Source organism: Emys orbicularis, chromosome 1 (genome assembly GCF_028017835.1).
Source record: "Emys orbicularis isolate rEmyOrb1 chromosome 1, rEmyOrb1.hap1, whole genome shotgun sequence".
Lineage (NCBI taxonomy): Eukaryota > Metazoa > Chordata > Testudines > Emydidae > Emys > Emys orbicularis.
The window spans coordinates 319,937,827-319,959,827 of NC_088683.1; the positions used below are offsets into that span (position 1 = coordinate 319,937,827).

Consider the following 22,001-nt stretch of genomic DNA (forward strand, 5'->3'; position numbering starts at 1 on the left):
TTTCAATGAAAAAATTTCGACCAACTCTACACAAAGCCCATCTGACTCCTTGGCTCACTCTCCCTTCCTAGGGGCAACATCTGGTCCTTCACCAGTCTTTATGGCAACTGTAAGCAGCTGAAGTGCTTCCCAGAACCTGCATTATCTCCTTCTATATTTCTTGGGTGCCTGAGGTGTAAAACCCCATCACAACCTTGCAGTAAAAAGCTGGACACTGTTTAAAGCTTGTGATGTAAAGCTAATGATCTGCAGGCATTTCTATTGATGCAGGGCCTTGCTAACCTGCAGTGAAGACAAGCCCACAGTCTGATCTCCAACCAGCAGAGTACTTCTGTGGTTCAAGCTGCTGCTGCTTTCGTGTAGCTTAAAAACCACAATGTTAGATGTCCAAGTCCAGGTTAGCAATCCAACTGATTGCTTCAGGTGACATGGAGTGGATGGCAGAGATACCACTGGGATGTGATGGCTTGGAACACTAGTTGACCAGGTGCTCCATAGTTTGAAGCCCATTTCTGCAGTCACAAATAGGATTGTGTCTCAGTCCCATTTATGAAGGGAGTAGGTGCATCTGTTGTTGGATGTGCAGATGTGGTTCAAAGTGGACCATGTTTTACATAGAAGTGAAAAGCCAGTGGTTTCTTTTTGGGGGGTTCTTGATGAGGTGTTTGGCATCCTTCCACCTTGCCCACTTACCAGCTCTGTTGTTTCCAATATTGTGTAAGACAATGATTTCTTTTCCTTCTAATTTTTGTCCATTTGCATTGGGCAGCCATTAACATCCCTTCCTCATTCTTCCCCTTCCTGACTCTGCAACCCCTCCTTTTCTCTCCTACACACATACATTACGGAGGGTAGTGAAATTAACTTCTGTTTTTATTCCTGTCCATTTTTATACAACAGTATAACTGATTATACTAGCACAGCTCTGAGCATAACTGATATTAGCACATCTCTGAGCCTATTAATCTTTAATTCTGCTGCAGAGCCAAGATCCCAGAACAATGATTTTCACTAATAATGTAACACACTGCCATGTCGGATCACTATAAGACTTCAATTTCCTGGGATGTGAAAAAGATATGGCATCATAAACAAGATGTTTTCAGTCTCCATAGGCTGTCAGCTTGCTTAGTTACTTTTGTAAAGAGAACCTCTCAGTGGCCATCAAGGCCAGACATGCTGAAAGGAGGTAGAATTAAGGACTTAATTGTAAGGAAACGGTTGTTCAGGACGGAGGGCTAACTGAAAATTCAAGACCTCTCTCAGACCAAACTGTCATTTTTGTCTCTCTGCTCTCAAGGTGTCCCTTTGGCCTAGGATTTGGGTTTGACTAGATTCCTCTTGTTCCCTCCTTCTCACAAAACTGTGCGCAAGCACATTGATAAAACTATAGAAATCTAGGACTAGAAGGGACCTTGAGAGGTCATCAAGTCCAGCTCCTGCACTGAGACAAGACAAAGTATACCTAGACCATCCCTGACAGGTGTGTGTCCAATCTATTCTTAAAAATGTCCAGTGACAGGGATTCCATGATCTCTATTGGTAATTTACTCCAGAATTTAAATAGCTGTATTGTTAGAAAGATTTTCCCAATATATAAACCTAAATCTCCATTGTTGCAAATTAAGCCCATTACTTGTTATCCTACCTTCAATGAACATAAGAATGCCCATACTGGGTGAGACCAATGGTCCATCTAGACCAGTATCCTGTCTTCCAACAGTGGGCAATGTAAGGTGCTTCAAAGAGAATGAACAGAGCAAGCAATCATCCAGTGGTCCATCCCCTGTCATCCACTCCCAGCTTCTGGCAATCAAATGCTAGGGACAACCAGAGCATGAGGTTGTATCCCTGGCCATCTTGGTTAATAGCTATTGATGGACTAATCCTTCATGAACTTATCTAGTTCTTTTTTTGAACCCCATTATAATTTTGGACTTTATAACATCCCCGGCAATGAGTTCCACAGGTTGACCGTGTGTTGTCTGAAGAAGTACTTCCTTTCATTTGTTTTAAACATGCTGCCTATTAATTTCATTGGATGACGCCAGATTTTTGTGTTATGTGAAGGAGTAAACAACACTTCCTTATTCAGTTTCTCCACACCATTCACAATTTTATAGACCTTCATCACATCCCCTCTTAGTCGTCTCTTTTCCAAGCTGAAAAAGTCTTTTTAATCTCTCATATGGAAGCTGTTCCATACCCCTATTCATTTTTGTTGCCCTTCTCTGTACCTTTTCCAATACTAATAAATCTTTTTTTGAGATGGGGTAACCAGAACTGCACACAGTATTCAAGGTGTGGGCATACCACAGATTTATATAGTAACATTATGATATTTTCTGTCTTATAGTCTATCCCTTTCCTAATGGTTCCTTACATTCTGTTAGCTTTTTTGACTGCTGCTGCACATTGAGAAGTTGTTTTCAGAGAACTATCCACAATGGCTCCAAGATCTCTTTCTTGAGTGGTAATAGCTAATTTAGACCCCATCATTTTGTATGTATAATTGGGATTATGTTTTCCAATGTGCATTACTTTGCATTTATCAACTTTGAATTTCATCTGCCATTTTATTGCCCCATCACCATGTTTATTGAGATCCCTTATAACTCTTCGCAATGTGCTTTGGACTTCACTATCTTGAGTAATTTTGTATCATCGGCAAATTTTGCCACTTCACTATTTACCCCTTTTTTTCAGATCATTTATGAATATTTTAAACAGCACAGGTCCCAGTGCAGGCCCCCAGGAAATACCACTATTTACGTCTTTCCATTCTGAAAACTGACCATTTATTCCTACCCAGGGGCGGCTCTATGTATTTTGCCGCCCCAAGCACGGCAGTCAGGCAGCCTTCGGTGGCATGCCTGCGGGAGGTCCGCTGGTAACGCGGATTCAGCGGCATGCCTGCGGGAGGTCCGCCAGTCCTGCGCCTTCGGCGTACCCCCGCCGAATTGCCGCCAAAACCGCGGGACCGGCGGACCTCCCGCAGGCATGCTGCCGAAGGCTGCCTGACTGCTGTCCTCATGGCGACCGGCAGGCCGCCCCCCGCGGCTTGCCGCCCCAGGCACACGCTTGATGCGCTGGTGCCTGGAGCCGCCCCTGTTCCTATCCTTTGTTTCCTGTTTTTTAACTAATTACCAATGCATGAGAGGAGCTTTCTTCTTATCCCATGACAGCTTACTTTGCTTAAGAGCCTTTGGTGAGGGACCTTGTCAAAGGCTTTCTGAAAGTCCAAGTACATGAAGAACAGTTGTTCACTATCCTCTTTATAGCCGTCATTAACATATTTGAAGACTGTTATCAGGTTCCTACCCTTGTATTCTTTTCTGCAGGCTAAACACGCTCAGTTTTTTTTTTTAAACCTGTCCTCATTGGTCAGGTTTTCTAAACCTTTTATCATTTTTTTTTTCTCTGTTCTGGACTGTTTCCAATTGGTCCACATCTTTCCAGAAGTGCAGCTCCCAGATTTGGACACAGTGCTCCAGCTGAAGTCTCACAAGTGCCCAGTAGAGCAGGATAATTCCCTCGCGTGTCCTACATACGACACTCCTGTTAATACTACCCAGAGTGAGATTAGCCTTTTTCACAACTGCATCATATTGTTGACTCATATTCAGTTGTGATCCACTATAAGCCCCAGATCCTTTTCAGCAATACTACCACCTAGCCAATATTTTGTAGCTGTGCAGTTGCTTTTTCCTTCCTAACTGAAGTACTTTTCACTTGTCTTTATTGAATTCCATTGTGCTATTTTAGATCAATATCGAAGTATGTATCATAGATAAGATTTTTAAAATGTCATCTACTAGCAAAGTCTATTATAAAGAAATAATTGTGTGTGTGTGTGTGTGTGTGTGTGTGTGCACGCATGCATGGAAAGAGAGATGTGCATCGCTGCCTTCTGCAGGATGGAATCAGATCTGCTTAGCTGCTATGGTCTATTCACTCTATCCCTGATGTTGCTAGGTAGTTTCAAGTGGCCACAGAATGCAGTATAATGACAACTGTGAAGCCCTAGGGCCATATCCACCATGGATTTGTTACAATTACATAACAGTATCCACAGATGAAATTTGGAAATCCCAACAACTCTGTAAAATAATTATGATATATTCCAGGAAATTCACATCCTACATCTTTAAACCCTGAAGCTGCTGACTTCTTGGTAAGAGAAACTAATGGATAAATGTTCCCCTGACCCTTTAAAATTGGAAGAAGCATCCTTAAAGCTCTTCATCAATACTTTATCAAGAAGGTATCCAACCCTATTACATTCCTTCGTGGTATCCAACATCTCTTCTCTATGACTGATGCTCTTGAGCTTTTATGCAGTGTTGTTCATAGACGCTGACTTTTATCTTTCCTGGTGTGTGCTCCACCCCCACTCTGCCCCCTTCTCTGAGGCCCTGCCCTTGCTCCTTCCCCGCCCTTGCTCTGCCTCTTCCTGCCCCCGCTCCTCCCTCTCCCTCAAGGCCCCAGGCCAGATGCTGAACAGCTGAACGGCAGCCCAGCTGAATGGCGACCGAACCGAACAGCTGTCGCTGCTGGGTGCTGACCACCCCCCTGTTTTTTTCATGGGTGCTTGAGCCCAGAGCACCCACAGAGTCGGCCCCTATGTCTGATTCTCTCCTCACTTGTAGCAGTGTAAATCAATAGCGACCCCAATGAAATCAGTGTGGAGTTACACTGCTATAAAATTAATGAACCACAGGTAGTTCACCAGCCTGGGAAGCAGTCTCGTGAGTGTTGCTGGGGTTCACCAGTAGATATAAACCCAATCTGACAAGCCAGAGAAGGCATGTCAGACTGGCAGTGCCAGCAGGAATCTGAAACACAGTTCTTGAGTTGAAGAGGATACTAAGCAGAGGTGAGTCTAGATGGCAAAGGCACTGTAGTGTAAACAAGGCCTGCATCAGCCACATTTTTTGGACAGTTAATTTCCCTTGTTTCTTGAGGAAGAACTGTTAGTGAGGGGCATGATTGGAGGGCACCTCTGGAAGGGGAATCCTTTAGCTACCAGCTCTGCCCTCCTCCTGGTGCCCACGAACCCCCGGTAGGGCTGGAAGGGCCATGGGAAGAAAGGAGAATGGTAACTGATGGGCTGTGAGGAGCACATCTACCAGCTGGAGGCAGCAAGAGGAATAGCAGGGAGTCCCAGACTTTGTATCTACTTCAGGGAGCTAGCAAAAAGGAAGGGGCTCTGCATAGCCTTCTGCAGTACAGGAGTACTGTTGATGTGTGGAATGGCCTAGTCACCTCAGTGGGGTGTGCTCAGATGAATTAGGACACTACAAAAAGATGAACAGTCTAACACAATAGTCTGGGTGGTGTGAAATGACCCATTCATTTCAATGGGAGTTCCCCTCTACCTCAGTTTCAGTTGTGGAATACCATTGTACAAGGTAATCTCACTATGCATGTCAGTTTTAGAGCAACTGGAATATTAAAATCTTCTTCTTATTGCGGGGGACAGTATCTGAGGAAAGCCTGAACCAAATTACTCCAAACTAGCACCATTGCCCCTGTTGTGGTATATCAATATCCTAGATAATCTCATTATGCATGTGGATCTTAGAGTACTTTGAAAATTAAAAGAAGCTCATAATGCAGGGGGAGGACATATATTGGGAACCTCTTGATCAAATTACCTAAATTTACCCCAGCCCCTAAATAGCATTTTAATTATTGCTTCCCCAAAAGGGAAGTGGATGGTGGAAATTATCCACTATTTATCCCAAGAGAGTAATATCAGGATCAGAGACATAGTTTGAGCCCCAAATATGTGTTGTTGTTTTTTTAAAAAAAAGAGAGTTATAAGAAGTATAAAATTTGGATGTTACATGATTTTTTTTAGTGGGACTGTATCTCACTTAAACCACCTCAAAAATTTTGACTACTGAACCAACCCTATGGCTATTTTCAAGACAAGGTTTTTTTGAGGGCCTCTTTCCCCTAATCATCTTTCTCTTACCCTAACCTATTCTGTTGTGCTCCCAGCACTCTTTTCTATATGTACATGCAACGGTGAAAAGGGACAAATTTTCTCACCGAGATCCAGTCTTTCAGCCCCACAAAATCGGCAGTTACCCTGATTTTGGAGAATTAGGAATGTAAAGGATAATTTCATTTTTAAAGGTGATCTGTAAAGGGTCAATAACTGAGACTGTGCCTTTGTTTGATTTTCTTCTGATGTGTAAAGAAGGCATGCAGATTTGGGGGCCTCGGTGTTTTATGTTGTACGTTTGTTTTGGGTTTTTTGGGGAGGGAAGATATGTTTATGTTGCCTTCTTTTATATTAAAAATTCAAGTCCTGTCTAGCCTGGGGGACTCATGCTTTGTCTTTGTCTAGACTAGAGTTGGTGGTCCTGTTATAATTTGAGCTAATTGATTGTAAATGCTAATTATGTTGATAACTAAGGGCATGTCTACACTTGCCATTTAAAGCGCAAAAGTCCCTTTTTTTGTAAAAAAAACCTGGGAGCGTCTACACTTGCCAATGACTTTTTGTGGCGAAAAACTCAGAAGTTTCACCGCAAACAGAAAACCACCTCCACAAGAGGCGTACAGTTCTTACCGGTGATACTTCTGCAGTGATGTGCAAGTGAAGACACGTTCTTCCTGTTTACACAACTTTTAGCCTCCGGAGGATATCCCACAACACCTAGGTGACCACTCTGGCCAGCAGCTCTGCTGCGCTGACGCCAGGTAAACAGACGTCTGCCCCTCCCCCTGTAAAGCCCCGGGAACTTTGAAACTCCCCTTCCTGTTTTCTTGGCAAGTGCTCACTTATCGTCTGGCCAGGTGACAATGGCTGCTCCACAGAGCAAATGATCCCCTGCTTGGAGCAATGCTGAGCTACTGGAGTTGATCAGTGTTTGGGGAGAGGAGGCTGTGCAGGAACCCAGGATGCCCCGCGATCACCTTCACCCCTTCCCACAAGACCTATCCTCAAAATGGAGAGAGCTGCACTGTGGGATAGTTGCCCTCAGTGCGCTGCTCTCATGGCGATGGAAGTGCTGCAAATGTGAACACGATCTGACGCCTGTGGAAGTAAGTGGGAACACAAACCAGCGCTTTTCTTTTACCGGTTCCCTATCACCGGTGAAACTGCAAATGTAGACATAGCCTGAGGCTCTCCACATGTTTGTTGTGAAGCACAAAGTTTTGTAGTTTGCCCAAGGCTAAGCTCCCATGTCCTGATACCCTGCAAATGTTTGTGTCTAGATTAGCACTGAGTTCTGAATGTGCTGCAGGGGAGGGCGGGCACGCATCTGCTTAGTCTGCAGCATTATTAAGGATTTCAGTATCTGTATTTGCTCCTCCATGACTTTAATCATCCGCTCAGTAGTGTCCTTAACAAATTCCTGATTTTCTTTTCTGTCCTGCCTTTCGGCTTCCCTCCACTCTTTGCATTCCCTTTTCTGTGCATTGGAGAAGTACGGTACCTCCCGGAACATGTCTTCTTTGCTCCATCTTGGGCACTTTCTTATCTGGGGGAAACGCTCGGCCGGTGTGTGTGGGATGTTCCTGAAGGCCACATCTGCTGAAGCAGAAGGAATGGTGCACAGAAGCATGATTGTTAAATTCATGCACAGCATTGAAACATTTCAGTAAAATACACCTTTTGTAACATAACCATCACTTTTTCACTGACCCTTGGCAAGTACGCATCTCTGTGAACACCCAAAGCATGGTGAGTGTTAGCTGGGTGCGGGGCACTCTACATGGGGAAAATAGCACTCTTCAAGGATTGTGGTGCAGCTGACTAGGAAAAACAATTCTAAAATTCTCCCACACTTGTCCACAGGCGGGGGAAATGAGGGTACATCTACTACATGCTTGTTGCTTCTGCCCTGATCCCTATGCTGCTCGCTTGTGTAAATCCTTAGACTCTTTTCCATGTCCCCCCCCCCCCTCCCCACCCCCCAACTCTGTTCGCAGAGTCCTTTCTGCTTTCCGGGACTTCTCAGTTTCTCCTTCATTCCACCCCCTCGGACAGCTTTCAAAATGATAGCTGGACCTACACACAGCTCTGAAAGTCTTCCCTTGCCTGGTACCTCCCTTCCCACCAAGCATCTTTGTGTGGGTGGGTGGGTGGGTGGGTGGTACAATAAAAGCAAAGTTTTTGAATGGTAACTCATCTTTATTTGTTCCCTACAAATTAAGATAGCAGGCACTACCAATACATACACAGGCAGTTTATTCATGTGCTTACTGGAATGTAAAGCCCCAAATGTCACCATTACTTCCTAGGAAAACTACCTGTAATGTAACATTGCAGCACGAATCAGAGAGTGATAAATTACTGGTTCTCATTTTCAAAGTGTTGCCTCAAAGCCCCCTTGATTCGAATTGCCACCCCCTGGGCTCTTCTGATCGCCCTGGTATCTGTCTGCCCAAAATAAGCAGCCAAGCCGTCTTCCTCAACATTCCATCCCCAAGCAAACCTTTCACCCTTAGCTTCACAAAGATTATGCAACATACAACACGCGGCTATGACCATGGGAATATTATCCTCATTGAGGTCTAACCTGCCATAAAGGCATCGCCAGCACGCTTTTAATCTGCCAAAGGCACATTCCACTGTCATCTGGCACCTACTCAGCCTGTTGTTGAATTGCTCCATACTGCTGTCCAGGTTTCCTGTGTAAGGTTTCATGAGCCATGGCTGTAAAGGTTATGCCGGGTCTCCCAGGATCACTATCGGCATTTCAATATCCCTCACTGTAATCTTCTGGTTTGGAAAGAAAGTTCCCACTTGTAGCTTTCTGTACAGGCCAGTGTTCCTGAAGATGCGTGCATCATGCACCTTCCCGGACCACCCCACGTTGATGGCAGTGAAATGCCCACAGTGATCTAAAAGTGCCTGCAACACCATGGAGAAGTACCCCTTCCTATTGATGTACTCCATCACAAGGTGGTCTGGTGCCAAAATTGGAATATGTGTGCCATCTTTCGCCCCTCCACAGTTAGGGAAACCCATTTCTGTAAAGCATCCACTATTTCATGCACATTTCCCAGAGTCATGGTCCTTCGTAGCAGGATGCAATTAATTGCCCTGCACACTTGCATTAACACAGCCCCAACAGTTGACTTCCCAACTCCAAATTGATTTGTGACCGACCAGTAGCACAGTTCCGGGAAGGTGGCTTTCCACATCCGAAAATTCTGTAGCCACTGCTCGTCATCCCACACCCGCATGATGATATGATCCCACCATTCAGTGCTTGTTTCCCAAGCCCAAAAGCGATGGTCCACCCTCTGCAACTGTTCTGTGAATGCCAAAAGCAATCTAAAGTTGCTCCTATTCATATCACGCAGCATGTCAGGCAACTGGGAGTTGTCTTCAGTTAGGAACTTTGTGATTAACTGCACTGCCATCCACGATGTCTTCATGACAGTTATCAGAGCATAGGAGAGCAGTGCGGGATCCATCCCTTCTCACAAAGATGCTGGGGTGAACAGCAAAGAAGGGCCGTTGAAAAATGCCACAAAAGAAAGCCGGAAGCCCATGGAATGCTGGGAAGAAAGCAAGGCATCATGGGACATTGAGCCCAGTCCCAAGATGTGCCTTAATCTGCTCTGCCTTCCCACAAGACCTAGCGTCAGAAGGTGTTGAGCTGGACTGTGGGATAGGTACCCACAGTGTACAGCTCATGCTGTCGATGCTAGGGCCCCAAGTGTGGACACGTTCTGCGGACAGACAGAGTGAGAGTGAACATGCAATACCGATTTTTATTATGGGGCTTTTTGAGTGTCAACATAAGTTTTGTTGACAAAACTGTAATGTAAATAAGGCCAGAGACAAGCTTTCGAGCTTACACAGAGCTCTTCTTCAGGCCTGGGAAACTAACTCAAAGTGTCACAAGGTTTGAACAGATTGTTTAGCATAAGTAGTTAACACATATTTCAAGGGACCATTCAAGTTGAAGTGGCCCATTAACCTGGGGGTTGTTAGTCATAAGTTAGTCATATTCCACATAGTTGTTATTGGTGCATTTAGTGCACTGGATGAGGTATACCACATGTTGTTGTGATAAGATCCATGGATCTTGAAAGATGTCTTGTGGGCAGGAGGGACTTGATCATTGTAGCAGTAGAGATATGTCTACAGATTCTGCATTTCTTGTTCTGGCATGGTCTGGTGGCACTTTGAGTTGCTATGTCCTGGTCTTTGGGCAGCTTGCTTCTGATGATGAGCTTGGAGAGTTTGGGGGGAGTGTTGAAGGCCAAAAGAGGGGGTTCAGGAAGGATTTCTTTCAGGATGGGGTCCCCATCGAGTATGATTTGTAGTTGTTTGATGATACACCATTTAGGTTCCAGTGACAACTAGGGGTGTGTGATCAGAGGGGATTTTATTTCTGTATTGAAGCAGAGTCTCTCAGGGTATTTGGATGGCCCATTCCAGGATGCGATCTACTTCCCTGGTAGAGTGTCCTTGTTTGGAAGAGAAGTTTTGAATGTGATAAAGTGCATATCCTTGTTTTCTCCTCGGAGCATATTCCATGGTATCTGAGTGCCTGGCTGTAGATAACAGATTTTTTGGTGTGTTTGGGGTAGATTTATGAAGGTAGGTGTGTTTGGGATACTGGATTAATGAAGGTAGGTGTAGTGATCTGTGGGTTTTTTTGTATATAGTTGTCTGAGGGGTTCCATTGTTGAAGCTGGTCGTGGTATCCCAGAAGTTGATGCTATTGTAGGTGTGTTCCAGAATGAGTTTAATGGACGGGTGGTGGTTGTTGAAGTTGTGGTTGAAATCTATGACGGAGCTTGTCATCTGTCCAGAGGATGAAAATATCGTCAGTGTATCTCAGGTATATTAGTTTCATGGTACATTTGTCCAGAAATTCTGCTTCAAGGTGGCCCTTGAAGAGGTTGGCTTATTAGGGAGCCATCCTAGTAACCAGGGCTGATCCCCATGGTTTGGACAAAGTGTTTGTTGTTGGATGTAAAATTGTTATGGGTGAGGATGAAATGGATGCATTTGGCAATGTGTTTGGGGTGGATATCTGAGGGTTGTACATTGTCTTGTAAATATTTAAGGCAGGCAGAGATGCTGTCATTGTGAGGGATGTTGGTGTATAGGGAGTGGTTTGAGGATGGTTTCTATGAGTCCTGGTATTCCTTGAGTAAGAGTGCTGTGGCCAAATGTGATGGGTCTGCCTGAGTTCCCTTGTTTGTGTACCTTAGGAAGTATGTAGAAGGTCCTTGGCGTGGGTTCCTGGGGGATGTGTTTGTAGAGTTTCTCTTGGAGTTGTTTAGGAAAGGATTTGATGATATCTTTAAATTCCTGGGTCAAATGTGGTGTGGGGTCTTCTCTGAGTTCTTTATAATAGATGGTGTCGGAGAATGGTCCCTTGTAATATGTGTTCACTGCTTATGCCAAACAATCTGTTCAAACCTTGTATTTAGCAGGGACACTTTGAGTTCGTTTCCCAGACATGAAGAAGAGCTCTTTGTAAGCTCAAAAGCTTGTCTCTCACACCAACAGAAGTTGGTCCAATAAAAGATATTGCCTGACGCAACTTGTCATTCTTGATCATTCTCTGTCAACCCCTTTTGGAATTTGTGAATCTGTTGTAAACCACAGGAACATTTTGTTTCCACAATAAACACATTATGGTGGTATTTTGAACAAATCCGCAGTGATACAGTGTATTGAACATTATGCCAACATACAAGCAAGAAAAAAAAAACCACCTTACTACTAGTTACATAATTTAAATATTTTGAAACTGTATTCAGACTGGGTCCAAATTTAGCAGACAAAGCAGTTAACCATTCGTGTCTGCCATCCCTATCCTCCTATAACTTTGTGACTTCATTCACGTGCATCAATCAAATAGGTCAAGGCCAGAGGCATGTGGGATGATACTAAATCCCACTTAAGATCCATGAGGAACAGCATTAAGTGAAATGTGCCATGTTAGCCTTTTACTTATCAAGACTGATCTTCTCAAAAGTATTGCAGAGTGATGGTGAGAGGGAAGCAGTGTTTCTGAAAGTAAGACAAAACCACCAAATCAAATACAATATTAGAGCAGCAAGTCACAGAAAGAATCAAGTCAGTTGTGACAGGTATGATGGAAGGGATTAATGAAACCCCTTTTTTGGAGTACTTTCTGCTTATGCTTCTTATACTGATAGCAGGTAGATGTTCCTGATGCACTAAAAGTAAATCCTTGTACTAAATGGGCCTTGGCTCTTAAAACTTGGATCTAGCCTCTGTTGTTATAATTTTTGGAAGTTTATGAGCCAGATTATCAACTGCTGAAAATCAGCATAATTCCATTCTGTAAATTAATCAGAGAACTTTTTGATGTTTAAATGTGATAAATTATAACTTAGTAAAATGGTTGCTCTTTTAGTATAAACTACATTCGCTTTGTTTTCTTTTGATGGCAGTTTTAATATTGTTAAAAGTGGTTTTCATCATTATAGACTTTATTGTTACTCTGCTTCAATTATTGTAAACCTTTCCCCCCCTCTAATTAACAGGTTATTTCACAGTGACAATTTTTAAGTCCTTTTCAGCTACATTTCTATTTGATCAACACTTCAAACACTACACCAGCACTAAACGTTGCCTTAGCTCCCACATCTCTGCCTCATGTCAATGATGAATACACTAGCTGGCCCACTGTCCCCAGTACATGGCTTATTAAAAACATTCTATTACATATCTGCATGATTCAGTGCATCGGAATATATACAAAGTAGTAGTAGGTAGAGGATAAAGAACCATATAAATCTGGTCTTCTCTGACAGTTGATCTGGACCTGGAGAAAATCTAGGGGAAGAACTTGAAGAAAACATTTGTGGTGGAAAAAAGGTCATAACAGTGGAGGCTATGTTCAAGTTTTAAGAGACAACGGTAATTTAGTACAAGGATTTATTTTTAGAATTTGTCCTTCACCTTACCAATTAAAGTATTATACTAGAGAAAAGTGTATTTAGATCTTTATTAATAAGGAACAAATTATTTTTTAATCCATTCTTTAATGGTGAAATTACCCTGAAGCCTTTGAAATTACATACAGTGACTAATTCTACTTTTGTACTTGCAGGCAAAATTTACAATTTTCTGGATTTTTAGAACTGAACTTTGAATTTTCCAGGGAGTTTCAATGAACTTTGAATTTCAATGAGAGTTGGGCGTTTAACTTCCTTAGGCTCCTTTAAAATCCCAGCCTAAAATATTAACTTCAATTCCATTTTCTGTTGTTGCACAAGGTAAAAAATTCTGCATGCTGCAGATATCTGGATTCTGTGAGACAGAAACCAGGAAGTGTCACTTTGCCAGTATAATGATAAGAAATAATGTATGGTCTTTAAATTAAACCCTTTGTCAAGACACCGAAAGAGAAACCCACTTGTTTTTATGTACATTCTTACTCTGACAGCTACTTGAAACTTTTCATGGGTATAGGGGAAACAATATGAAGTGGTGGAGTTTTAAAATGTTTGTGACTTCAGTTAAAACACTGTCACTTAAATATATTCAATTTTGTATAAGCATTGATGAAAGGTTTCTGTTTTGATAACATTGTAGAATACAGGTTAGATCCATGAGGATAGAAGCACACATCTCAATTAGTTCTTTTTTGAAAGCAATAAAAGTGTCTTTAGGGTCATCCATTAAAGATGTCTACAGTGGGTTTTTTAAAATCTTTTTATGGCTCACCTATGACAATGGATCAAATCCTACATGCCTTACTCTAGTGAGTACACCCATTGAACTCAAGTGTACTGATCTAGATTTGACTTTTAGACAGTTAGCAATTCAGGTCATGTGACTTTTCCACAGCAGCCAGATTAATGATTTTTATTATTTGTACAGTATCAACAGTGTGCTAGGTGCTTATGTCTGGGGTCCTAAGGTAACGATCTGTCACTATGATAGCTGTGTCAAAAGCTGATATGGAGAAAACATTTTTAGTGCTTGTTCAGGATTTTTGTTTAACATGGGGCCATGCAACAGAGTCTCCAGTGAACAGCACCTGATTTGGCCTACAGCTGGAAATGCACATGAACTCCACTGATTATTTTTAGGGGATGGGTTTATTTAGGAACCAGTGGTTGTGGTTATTATAATGAAGGCCATATGGTTCATGATCCATTTTCTCTGAGGCTGGTCTAGGGACACCGTGGGCCCAGTCCTGCCATAAATAGTCCCACTGAAGTCAATTATTCACGGAAGGAAGGGGACCAGGATTTGGTCCTATGGTAGTGTTACCTTCTAGATGGTTTCCCTGACCAGTGTAGAGTATACTCTTAATGCCACATTATTTAAAAACTTTATTTTGAGAAAAATCTTGAGTACAGTAATGTGTTACACACTGTTCCTTATTACTTAGGGCTTGTTTCTACCATCCATTAGTAGCTTCAACTCTTTGTGTGGTGCAGATCAGCATGTGTACTGAAAAACTGCCTGACGCTGTTTATACCACTCATTGGAGGGCAGGATGGAATCCTGAGTGACTGACTTGTCTTATAAGTGTCAGAAGATATTAAGACACAAAGGCACAGATCCTCAAAGGTATTTAGGAGTTTGAGGATCTGGGCAAATGTCCATTATTTTGCGCAATTACATAGTCCTGATATCTATTGAGTTTTCTTTTTTTCTTCTTCTATCAATCTTGTAAAAATGTCTAGCAAAAATGCTGATCTGGTGACTCAGTTTTGTATGCGAATTTCTAGATTGCTCCTTTAGAACTGGGTATATATGTATAGTTTTAAATTAATGTCTAGCTGACTATTTAATCAATAATATTAACAACAAGCATGATTTCCAGTCTCTGTTCCAAGCAAAGTTAAAAGTGATGTCCTTCCATAATTATTAATAAACAAGAAAAGTCATCCAACTGTATCATATGCCATCTTCAGACAACGTTATGCTTCATAACTGTGCTGCAATTTTTTCCCATAGAATGTAAACCCATAGAATAGAAAACCCTGTTTTTATTAGCATCAGATGTCAAGTGGGCTGTCAAAATGCCAGGGTTTATTAGATAACAATGATATTTTTGAGTCCCTATCTATGTTGAATGAACTTCTTGGCTTTTTATTAAATGTCGAAAGAGTCACTTTCATGTTGTACAAATAACCTACTTATTTTTCTTCTTCTTTTGAGGGAGCGATTTGCTTGGACTCAGTGATTGGAGTTTGACAGATGTTCTCAAATACCACCATCATATTTGAAATGTTTGCAATTTGAGTTTAAAATGGCTAATAACTAATGAAATTTGATGCGGGAAGAGGGAAGTAAAATTCTTGGACACAACTGTCATTTTTATTTCTGTGAAAGTGGCAGATGAAGTTACAGGACTGGCTAGCATTGCAGAATCATTGTGCTGTTGCAGATTACAATAATCCTGAGTCCATTAGAGTTCCCATTTCGTAGTCATTTTCATTGTCAAAAAAAGCTTTTATGTGACAAGAAGCTTACTAGGACAAAATCTTACATTATTAAATCATCTAATCCAGTTGTACCGTGTGGGTTTCATGCCCACACTATTTATGCATGTCAGAGATCATGTGTATATTTGAGGAAAAAATTTTTTGATGAGCATGTTGATCTGTTTTCATTGATGGATTTATATTTCCTCCTATCCACATTTCCACATAATTTTAATTGTTTGTTTGCATAATCTATATATGTGAAATTGCTTTCAGGGCTATCTTTAGGATTTTGAATTATTCCTGGGGTTGGGGGTGCATCTACACCAGGGGTAGGCAACCTATGGCACGTGTGCCGAATGCAGCACGTGAGCTGATTTTCAGTGGCACTCACACTGCCCAGGTCCTGGCCACCTGTCCGGAGGGCTCTGCATTTTAATTTAATTTTAAATGAAGCTTCTTAAACATTTTAAAAACCTTATTTATTTTACATACAACAATAGTTTAGTTATATATTTGACTTATAGACAGAGACCTTCTAAAAACGTTAAAATGTATTACTTGCACGCGAAACCTTAAATTAGAGTGAATAAATGAAGACTCGGCACACCACTTCTGAAAGGTTGCCGAACCCTGATCTACACAATCTCCTTTTCTTTACCTCCCCACACACTATGAATCTTAATCTTTCCTTCTCTCTTTTGCCGAACACCCCAAATATTCTTTCACTGATTCAGAAAGGTGGCTTCAATGGGACCAATCACGTGCTTAAAGTTATGCCTGTTTTAAAGTATCTTGCTGAACCAAGACTTTTCTCTCTCCTGCTTAGCATGGTTTGGGAAAGGCCTGGCAGCCAGGACTTTGCCCAGAGTGAGCTAGCAGAGATCATACTAGACACAGCCGCCAGTGGAGCAGAGATCAATGTTCTCAGACAGTAGACCTAACAGGTGAGGAGCTATCTACTAAATTGTTGGCTGTTCTGAGAGCAGAGAGATAACGGACACAAATACACCAAGTGCTTTAAGACAGAGCTAGAGAATGACCTCCCACTCAAGTTTCCCATATTACACATCCTTTTCTTTTCTAGGAACTAGAAGACCAAGAACTCTGAGTTTAACTTAATTCCACAGTGGCCCCAAATGAACTTGGGGCCCCACCCTTGATCATACATTTCTCAGATTCCATAAACTAGACTTTATCTATGTGCTGTGCTCATAAAACAAAGTGGGTCTGAATCTCCTCTCATAGAGGTGAATTAGGAGTGAATCCATTGAGGTCACTGGTGTAAAAGTGGTACGAGAGGAGGATTGAGGCCAATGTCTATCTGTAAACTCCCGATTTCTGTATTCTGTTTTTTATAGCTCAAGTAAATGGTTTTATGAATGCAAGATATTTGTCTTTGGATTCTATTTAACACTTCCACTTGCAAAATTACTACAGCTGGAGTTGTTAGTGAATTATTTCTTTATTATTCAGAACAGCAGGTGCTGGAACCTTGAACTAGCCTAATCCATGCTTTCTGTGGATTTGATTGGATATTGGCATGCAGTTCAGATGGGATGCTAGTGCGCCAACAAATGTATTTTGTTATATAGTCAGTTATATAGTGCCTTACTATTACTATTTCCATAAATCACTTTTAATCTGTCAGATTTCTGTTGCCATCTGGGTTTGCTCCAACTACAATTTGCATCTTTTGTTGTATGCTGTTCTAAAAAGACATTGGAAGTTGTTGTAGCCTGACTTTGATTGTAAAATAACTAGTGCCCCTAGGGCTATGCTAGAACACTAAAACTGAGGATGATTTATGCACACTGAGAAAGTACTTATTCCTGGACTTAGGTGCTCTGACTAATTTAAAAGCACGAACTAAACAAAACAAATAAAATCTAGCAGTTTATCCCCAGTTTAAACAACAAAGTTAACCAGGTATTAGATAGTTGACCTCAGTCCCAAATACATCTCAACTTTCTCCAATAGCTTTGAAACATAGATAGACCTTGCCCTAATTCAGACCTTGCCCAGAGGTAGGCGAGAATTACAAAGTTGAGGGCTCTTTATGGAGAATACCACCAGTGCTGACCCTTTGAAACTGAGGAAGTCTCTAGCTTGACCACCTCTGCTGATTGCTTCTGTGAGAGTATGGCTCAGGGAGAGCAGTGCTCTGTCAAGCAGGCAAGTCTAAGGCCATGTAGGGGTTTTATAGGCTGACATAAACACCTCAGATTTCATCTAGAAGCTCATTGCAGATCATGAAGCGCTGGTGTAATGTGCTCCCAGGCAGGGCCGGCTCTAGGTTTTTTGCCGCCCCAAGCAAAAAAATTTTTGGCTGCCCCCCCTCACCCCACCCCTGGGCTCTCACCCCCACCCCACCCACACCCCCTGCCGCCCCAGTGCTGGGCTCTCTCCCCCACCCCACCCACACCCCGTGCCGCCCCAGCCCTGGGCTCTCCCCCACCAGTGCTGACTCCACCCGCTCCCCCCTCACCTCCAGCCGGTCCGGCGCTGGCAGGGTCGGGGTAAGCAGCGGGGCTCCTGGGCCGCGCCTCAGCCCAGGGTCCCTCCATCCAGGGCTTCCGCCTCCAGGACCGGCCGGGACCCGAGAGGGCAGAGCCGGGTGACCGCCCTGGCAGGGGGATGAGGAGCCGGGGCAGGGTAGCCCCAGAGGCAGCGGAGCCCCAGAGAGCGGGACGCAGGCCCTGCACGACAGCACCCCGCCCTCTATGGCCCTGCTGCTGCTGCTGCTTCTGGCCGCCCTGCCGCAGTCCCTGGGCGGCTCGGGCCGCTTCGCCCAGCCCCAGCTGTGGCCCTCGGGGGGCGGCCGCCCTGCGGCATCTGCAGGCGGCTCCGTGTGCCGCGAGGGGCGGCCCCCAGCCCAAGTGTCCCCCGCTAGGAGCCTGCCTAGCCCATCCACAAGGTGCGGCGCTGCTCCCCCGCGGCGCGAACCGCAGCGGCCTCAGGGCGCCCCCCGCGCACAACGCGCTGCTGCTGCCAGGGCTGGCTCTTGGCTTTTGCTGCCCGAAGAAAAAAAACAAAAGACGGCCAGAATGCCGCCCTTGAAAATGTGCCGCCCCAAGCACGTGCTTGGTTTGCTGGTGCCTAGAGCCGGCCCTGCTCCCATGCTCCCAGTGAGACACAGTGCTCCAAAAGCCACATACTGCACCAGCTTCTATTTCTGCACAGACTTAAGCTTTCGTTCCATTGCTATAGTCTGATCCTGAGATGACAAAATCCTAGATAATGGGAATGAGTTTCAGCTCCAGAAGAGGTTGCAACCTTCTAACCAAATGTAAGTGGAAAAGAGTTCAGGCCACTGCTTGTATCTCATCATCCAACAGCTTTTGGGGATCTAACAAGGATCCCTACATTGCATATATAAGTGATAACAATGATATTATCTCAACATTGCTTCCAATTGCTGTCTCCAATTGAGCACCATCACCTAAATCACTGGATTGAGCTTACAGCCAGCTAGTTCTTCTGCCTGTACTGCATAGGAATTGGGTAGTATCCCTTTCCCCATGTTAAAATATCCTCACATCTTCTATGGGTCATCTCAATTATCACTTCAAAGGTTTTTTTTCCTCTCTCCTGCTGATGATAGCTCATCTCAATTGATTGACCTCTTACAGTTGGTATGGCTACTTCCACTCTTTCATGTTCTCTGTATGTATAAATATCTTCTTTCTGTGTGTTCCATTCTATGCATCCGATGAAGTGGGCTGTAGCCCACGAAAGCTTATGCTCAAATAACAGATAACAGAGTATCAGTGTATATATGTAGCTAGGCCGGGTATGTTTGTATGTAGTTAGTAAACATGGTTAATTAGAACCCAACTCTGTCCATGTGGTTGAAAAGTGGTTGGGGTTAGGTCAGAGTTAGCTAATACATTAAATAAATGTTGTTAAATCTCACTCCCATGCTAAGCTAAACCCAACCTAGCCTTGAACAACTTTTGCTAGACAAAACCTAAACTGTGATCATAATGGGGCTTTTACAAAGTAAAATTGTCTTGCAGTATTTCCTAGGATGGGAAAACAACTCCATGCTGCCTCACCTAGAAAGAGTGATTTTTTTTTCTAGTATGAAAGTCGAAAATTTGATTACATTTTGTATTTAAGGGAGGAGCTTTCTGATGTTTCAGTAAAACTTGTATACAAATTAAGAGCTGAGGATACATTTTTTAAAGTTAAGTTTGTATGCTGGAGAGGCAGCATTTAACGGTTGAGGCAATGTAGCAGTTTAGTGCTTCTGAGATAGAGGTGCAGATGATTATCATGTAGCAGGACCAAAGAATGCACAATAGCAAGATATGGGAGTGGCTGCATCTCAAGCAAACTGCAGATTCTGTGAGGTTCTCATCTGGAATCTTCTTGGTATCCAGAAGGATCAGTTCAGTCTTTTGGTTTTACATAAATTGGGTGAAAATTAAGCTTATCTTGTCCCCAGGGCCTTTAATTTAAAAGTTATGGGTTGTACTGACCCAAACAAGATGGTGATGTTTTCAAGTTTAAAGTCCGTTCTTACTTTTGTCATAAAACTATATCCTGAGCCTTTTGGGAAAATGTGTTCTTGCTAAACTAAAAAAAGAATTATTTCTTACAGGTGTTGTCTCAGAAGCTGAGCAAAGAGAAAGCAGGTAAGTCCCTAGTCTTCTGCAAAAGACATTCTGCTACTCACAAGTTATACCCTATTGAAAGTTTCTTGAGAAACAAGATAGACATGTTAAAAGAATATACATCTTGATGGAACATCTGTGGGACTATCTGACGTTTATGCTAGACTCGGATTCTGTATGTTTTTCAGTGCTGTTGTTTTGGACAGGTTTGTACTATCGTCCATGAACATGGTGTATATATTTTCTCTAGCCACTGTTAGGCCATAGGGAAGTTGCAAATTCTGCTATTTTGGATTTACAGCTTGTAAAGTGGTTTCTGAAATAATATGAGAAAATAAAATATTTCTAGAGAGTCAGTGTTAGTGATGTGGAATTTGACAGTATGCCAGAATCTGGCCTCTTTCTTGCCACTATTTAAAGTGTATTTATTTAGCCAGGACTTTGGCAAATCATTTATGGGACATTAAGGAGGGATCATTGTCAGACTGATGTGGCCATTAAGTATTAATGATACCCGCTTATTTGATTAGTACATGGGAAATTATTTCTCTTGTAATTAATTTTATGTGAGGCACCCAAGTTCATCGCAATAGTCATTACACTTGTGGAAATAAATACCTAGAAATCCAAACTCACTCAGTGTGACTGCTAGGAGCTTAAAGAAAGGTTTGGATAAGCATCTGTGTGCACAGAGGTCCTCATTCAGCACGGCACTTAAACATATGCTTAAATCCCATTGACTTCATGAGTCCAATTGATTTCAGTGAGATGTAAGCCTATGCATGAGTGCTTTGCTAAACTAAGTCCAGAGTTCTTTAATATATTGTAACTGAGAGCAATGAAGAAATGTAGAAAACGGCAGGTGTTTTCAAAAGTGATATTGGTATTTAATAACAGTAACAGAATTTTGCAAAGAAGCCCAGAGAATGACTTGATGAATCCTTATTGTCACATAACCCTATGTCCGTTAGAACCCTTTTAAAAATCATGAAGTATGGGATTTCTGGATCTGCACAAATCAGAAAAAAAAATAATTTCCTTTACAGTGCAAAGTACAGTGAATATGCAACGCACGCTGATTAAACATAAAGCAATTGTGGATCTTTGTTTTAATGATTTTGTCTCCATATTACCCTACTTTTCCTCTTTATCTGGCTGGGGGACTGGTTTGAACATGTCCTCTAACCCTGTGATCTCTTCTAGTTTAAATTAGCATCTGCCCCCATTCCTTCTGTTCCCAAATTGCATCTTCTGTCTTTCCAAGGGCTATCTTAACTCTGGTAGAAATAGATGAGGGAATCATTTTTACAGCCAGTGTCACCGGTTCAACGGATCAGCTGGCAAAGGTGCTGATTTAGCACAATGGTTGGAATCTGGCCTAGAAAACAGAGGTCTTAATTGGCAGTTCTGAGCCCATCTACTTTACCATTGTGTCAATGAAATGTGATGGTTGTTAATTATAGTATAGTTCTATTATGTTTCTGTGCACATTAACTTTATCTACTGGATCAGTTGTATTTTTGAGTAAACAATGTCAATACTTACCTATGAAAAATAAGTCTACTTTATTCTAAAGGTGAACAGCTTCCATCAGATGCTGGTATTGATTTAGTAATGAAATATTTTCTTCAGTTCTTTATTGAAATATCTACTTGAATCAAAATCTATATGTTGCACTGAAGACTGGAATCTTAAAGGATTTACAAGCATGTGAATTTTAAACAAAATGGAGTATTTAAACAGCATTTCCAGTATTTTGACTATGATAAATTTCTTAATTGCTTTTCTTTTACGATAATATATCCTTTGTCTCTGCAAGAGAAATAAGATTTATCACACATCTTGCAGTCAGGGAATGCTTGCTGCAAATTGGAAACCAATAGGCTTTGCTACAAGTGATTGCATGACATAATTTGCTCACTGAAGTTTAACCATGGCATGTTCTTATGTAATAGAGCTGGTCAGGAAATTTTC

General features: G+C 42.4%; 1 protein-coding gene across 1 annotated transcript in view; it reads left to right on the top strand.

Moving 5' to 3' along the window:
* Nucleotides 1-22,001, top strand: part of STARD13 (StAR related lipid transfer domain containing 13) — a 507,124-nt gene that overhangs the window by 234,641 nt on the left and 250,482 nt on the right. The window contains exon 5 of the mRNA XM_065403676.1: nt 20,015-20,048. Within this exon, the coding sequence (XP_065259748.1) occupies nt 20,015-20,048 (34 nt within the window). The remainder of the gene's footprint in view (nt 1-20,014; nt 20,049-22,001) is intronic.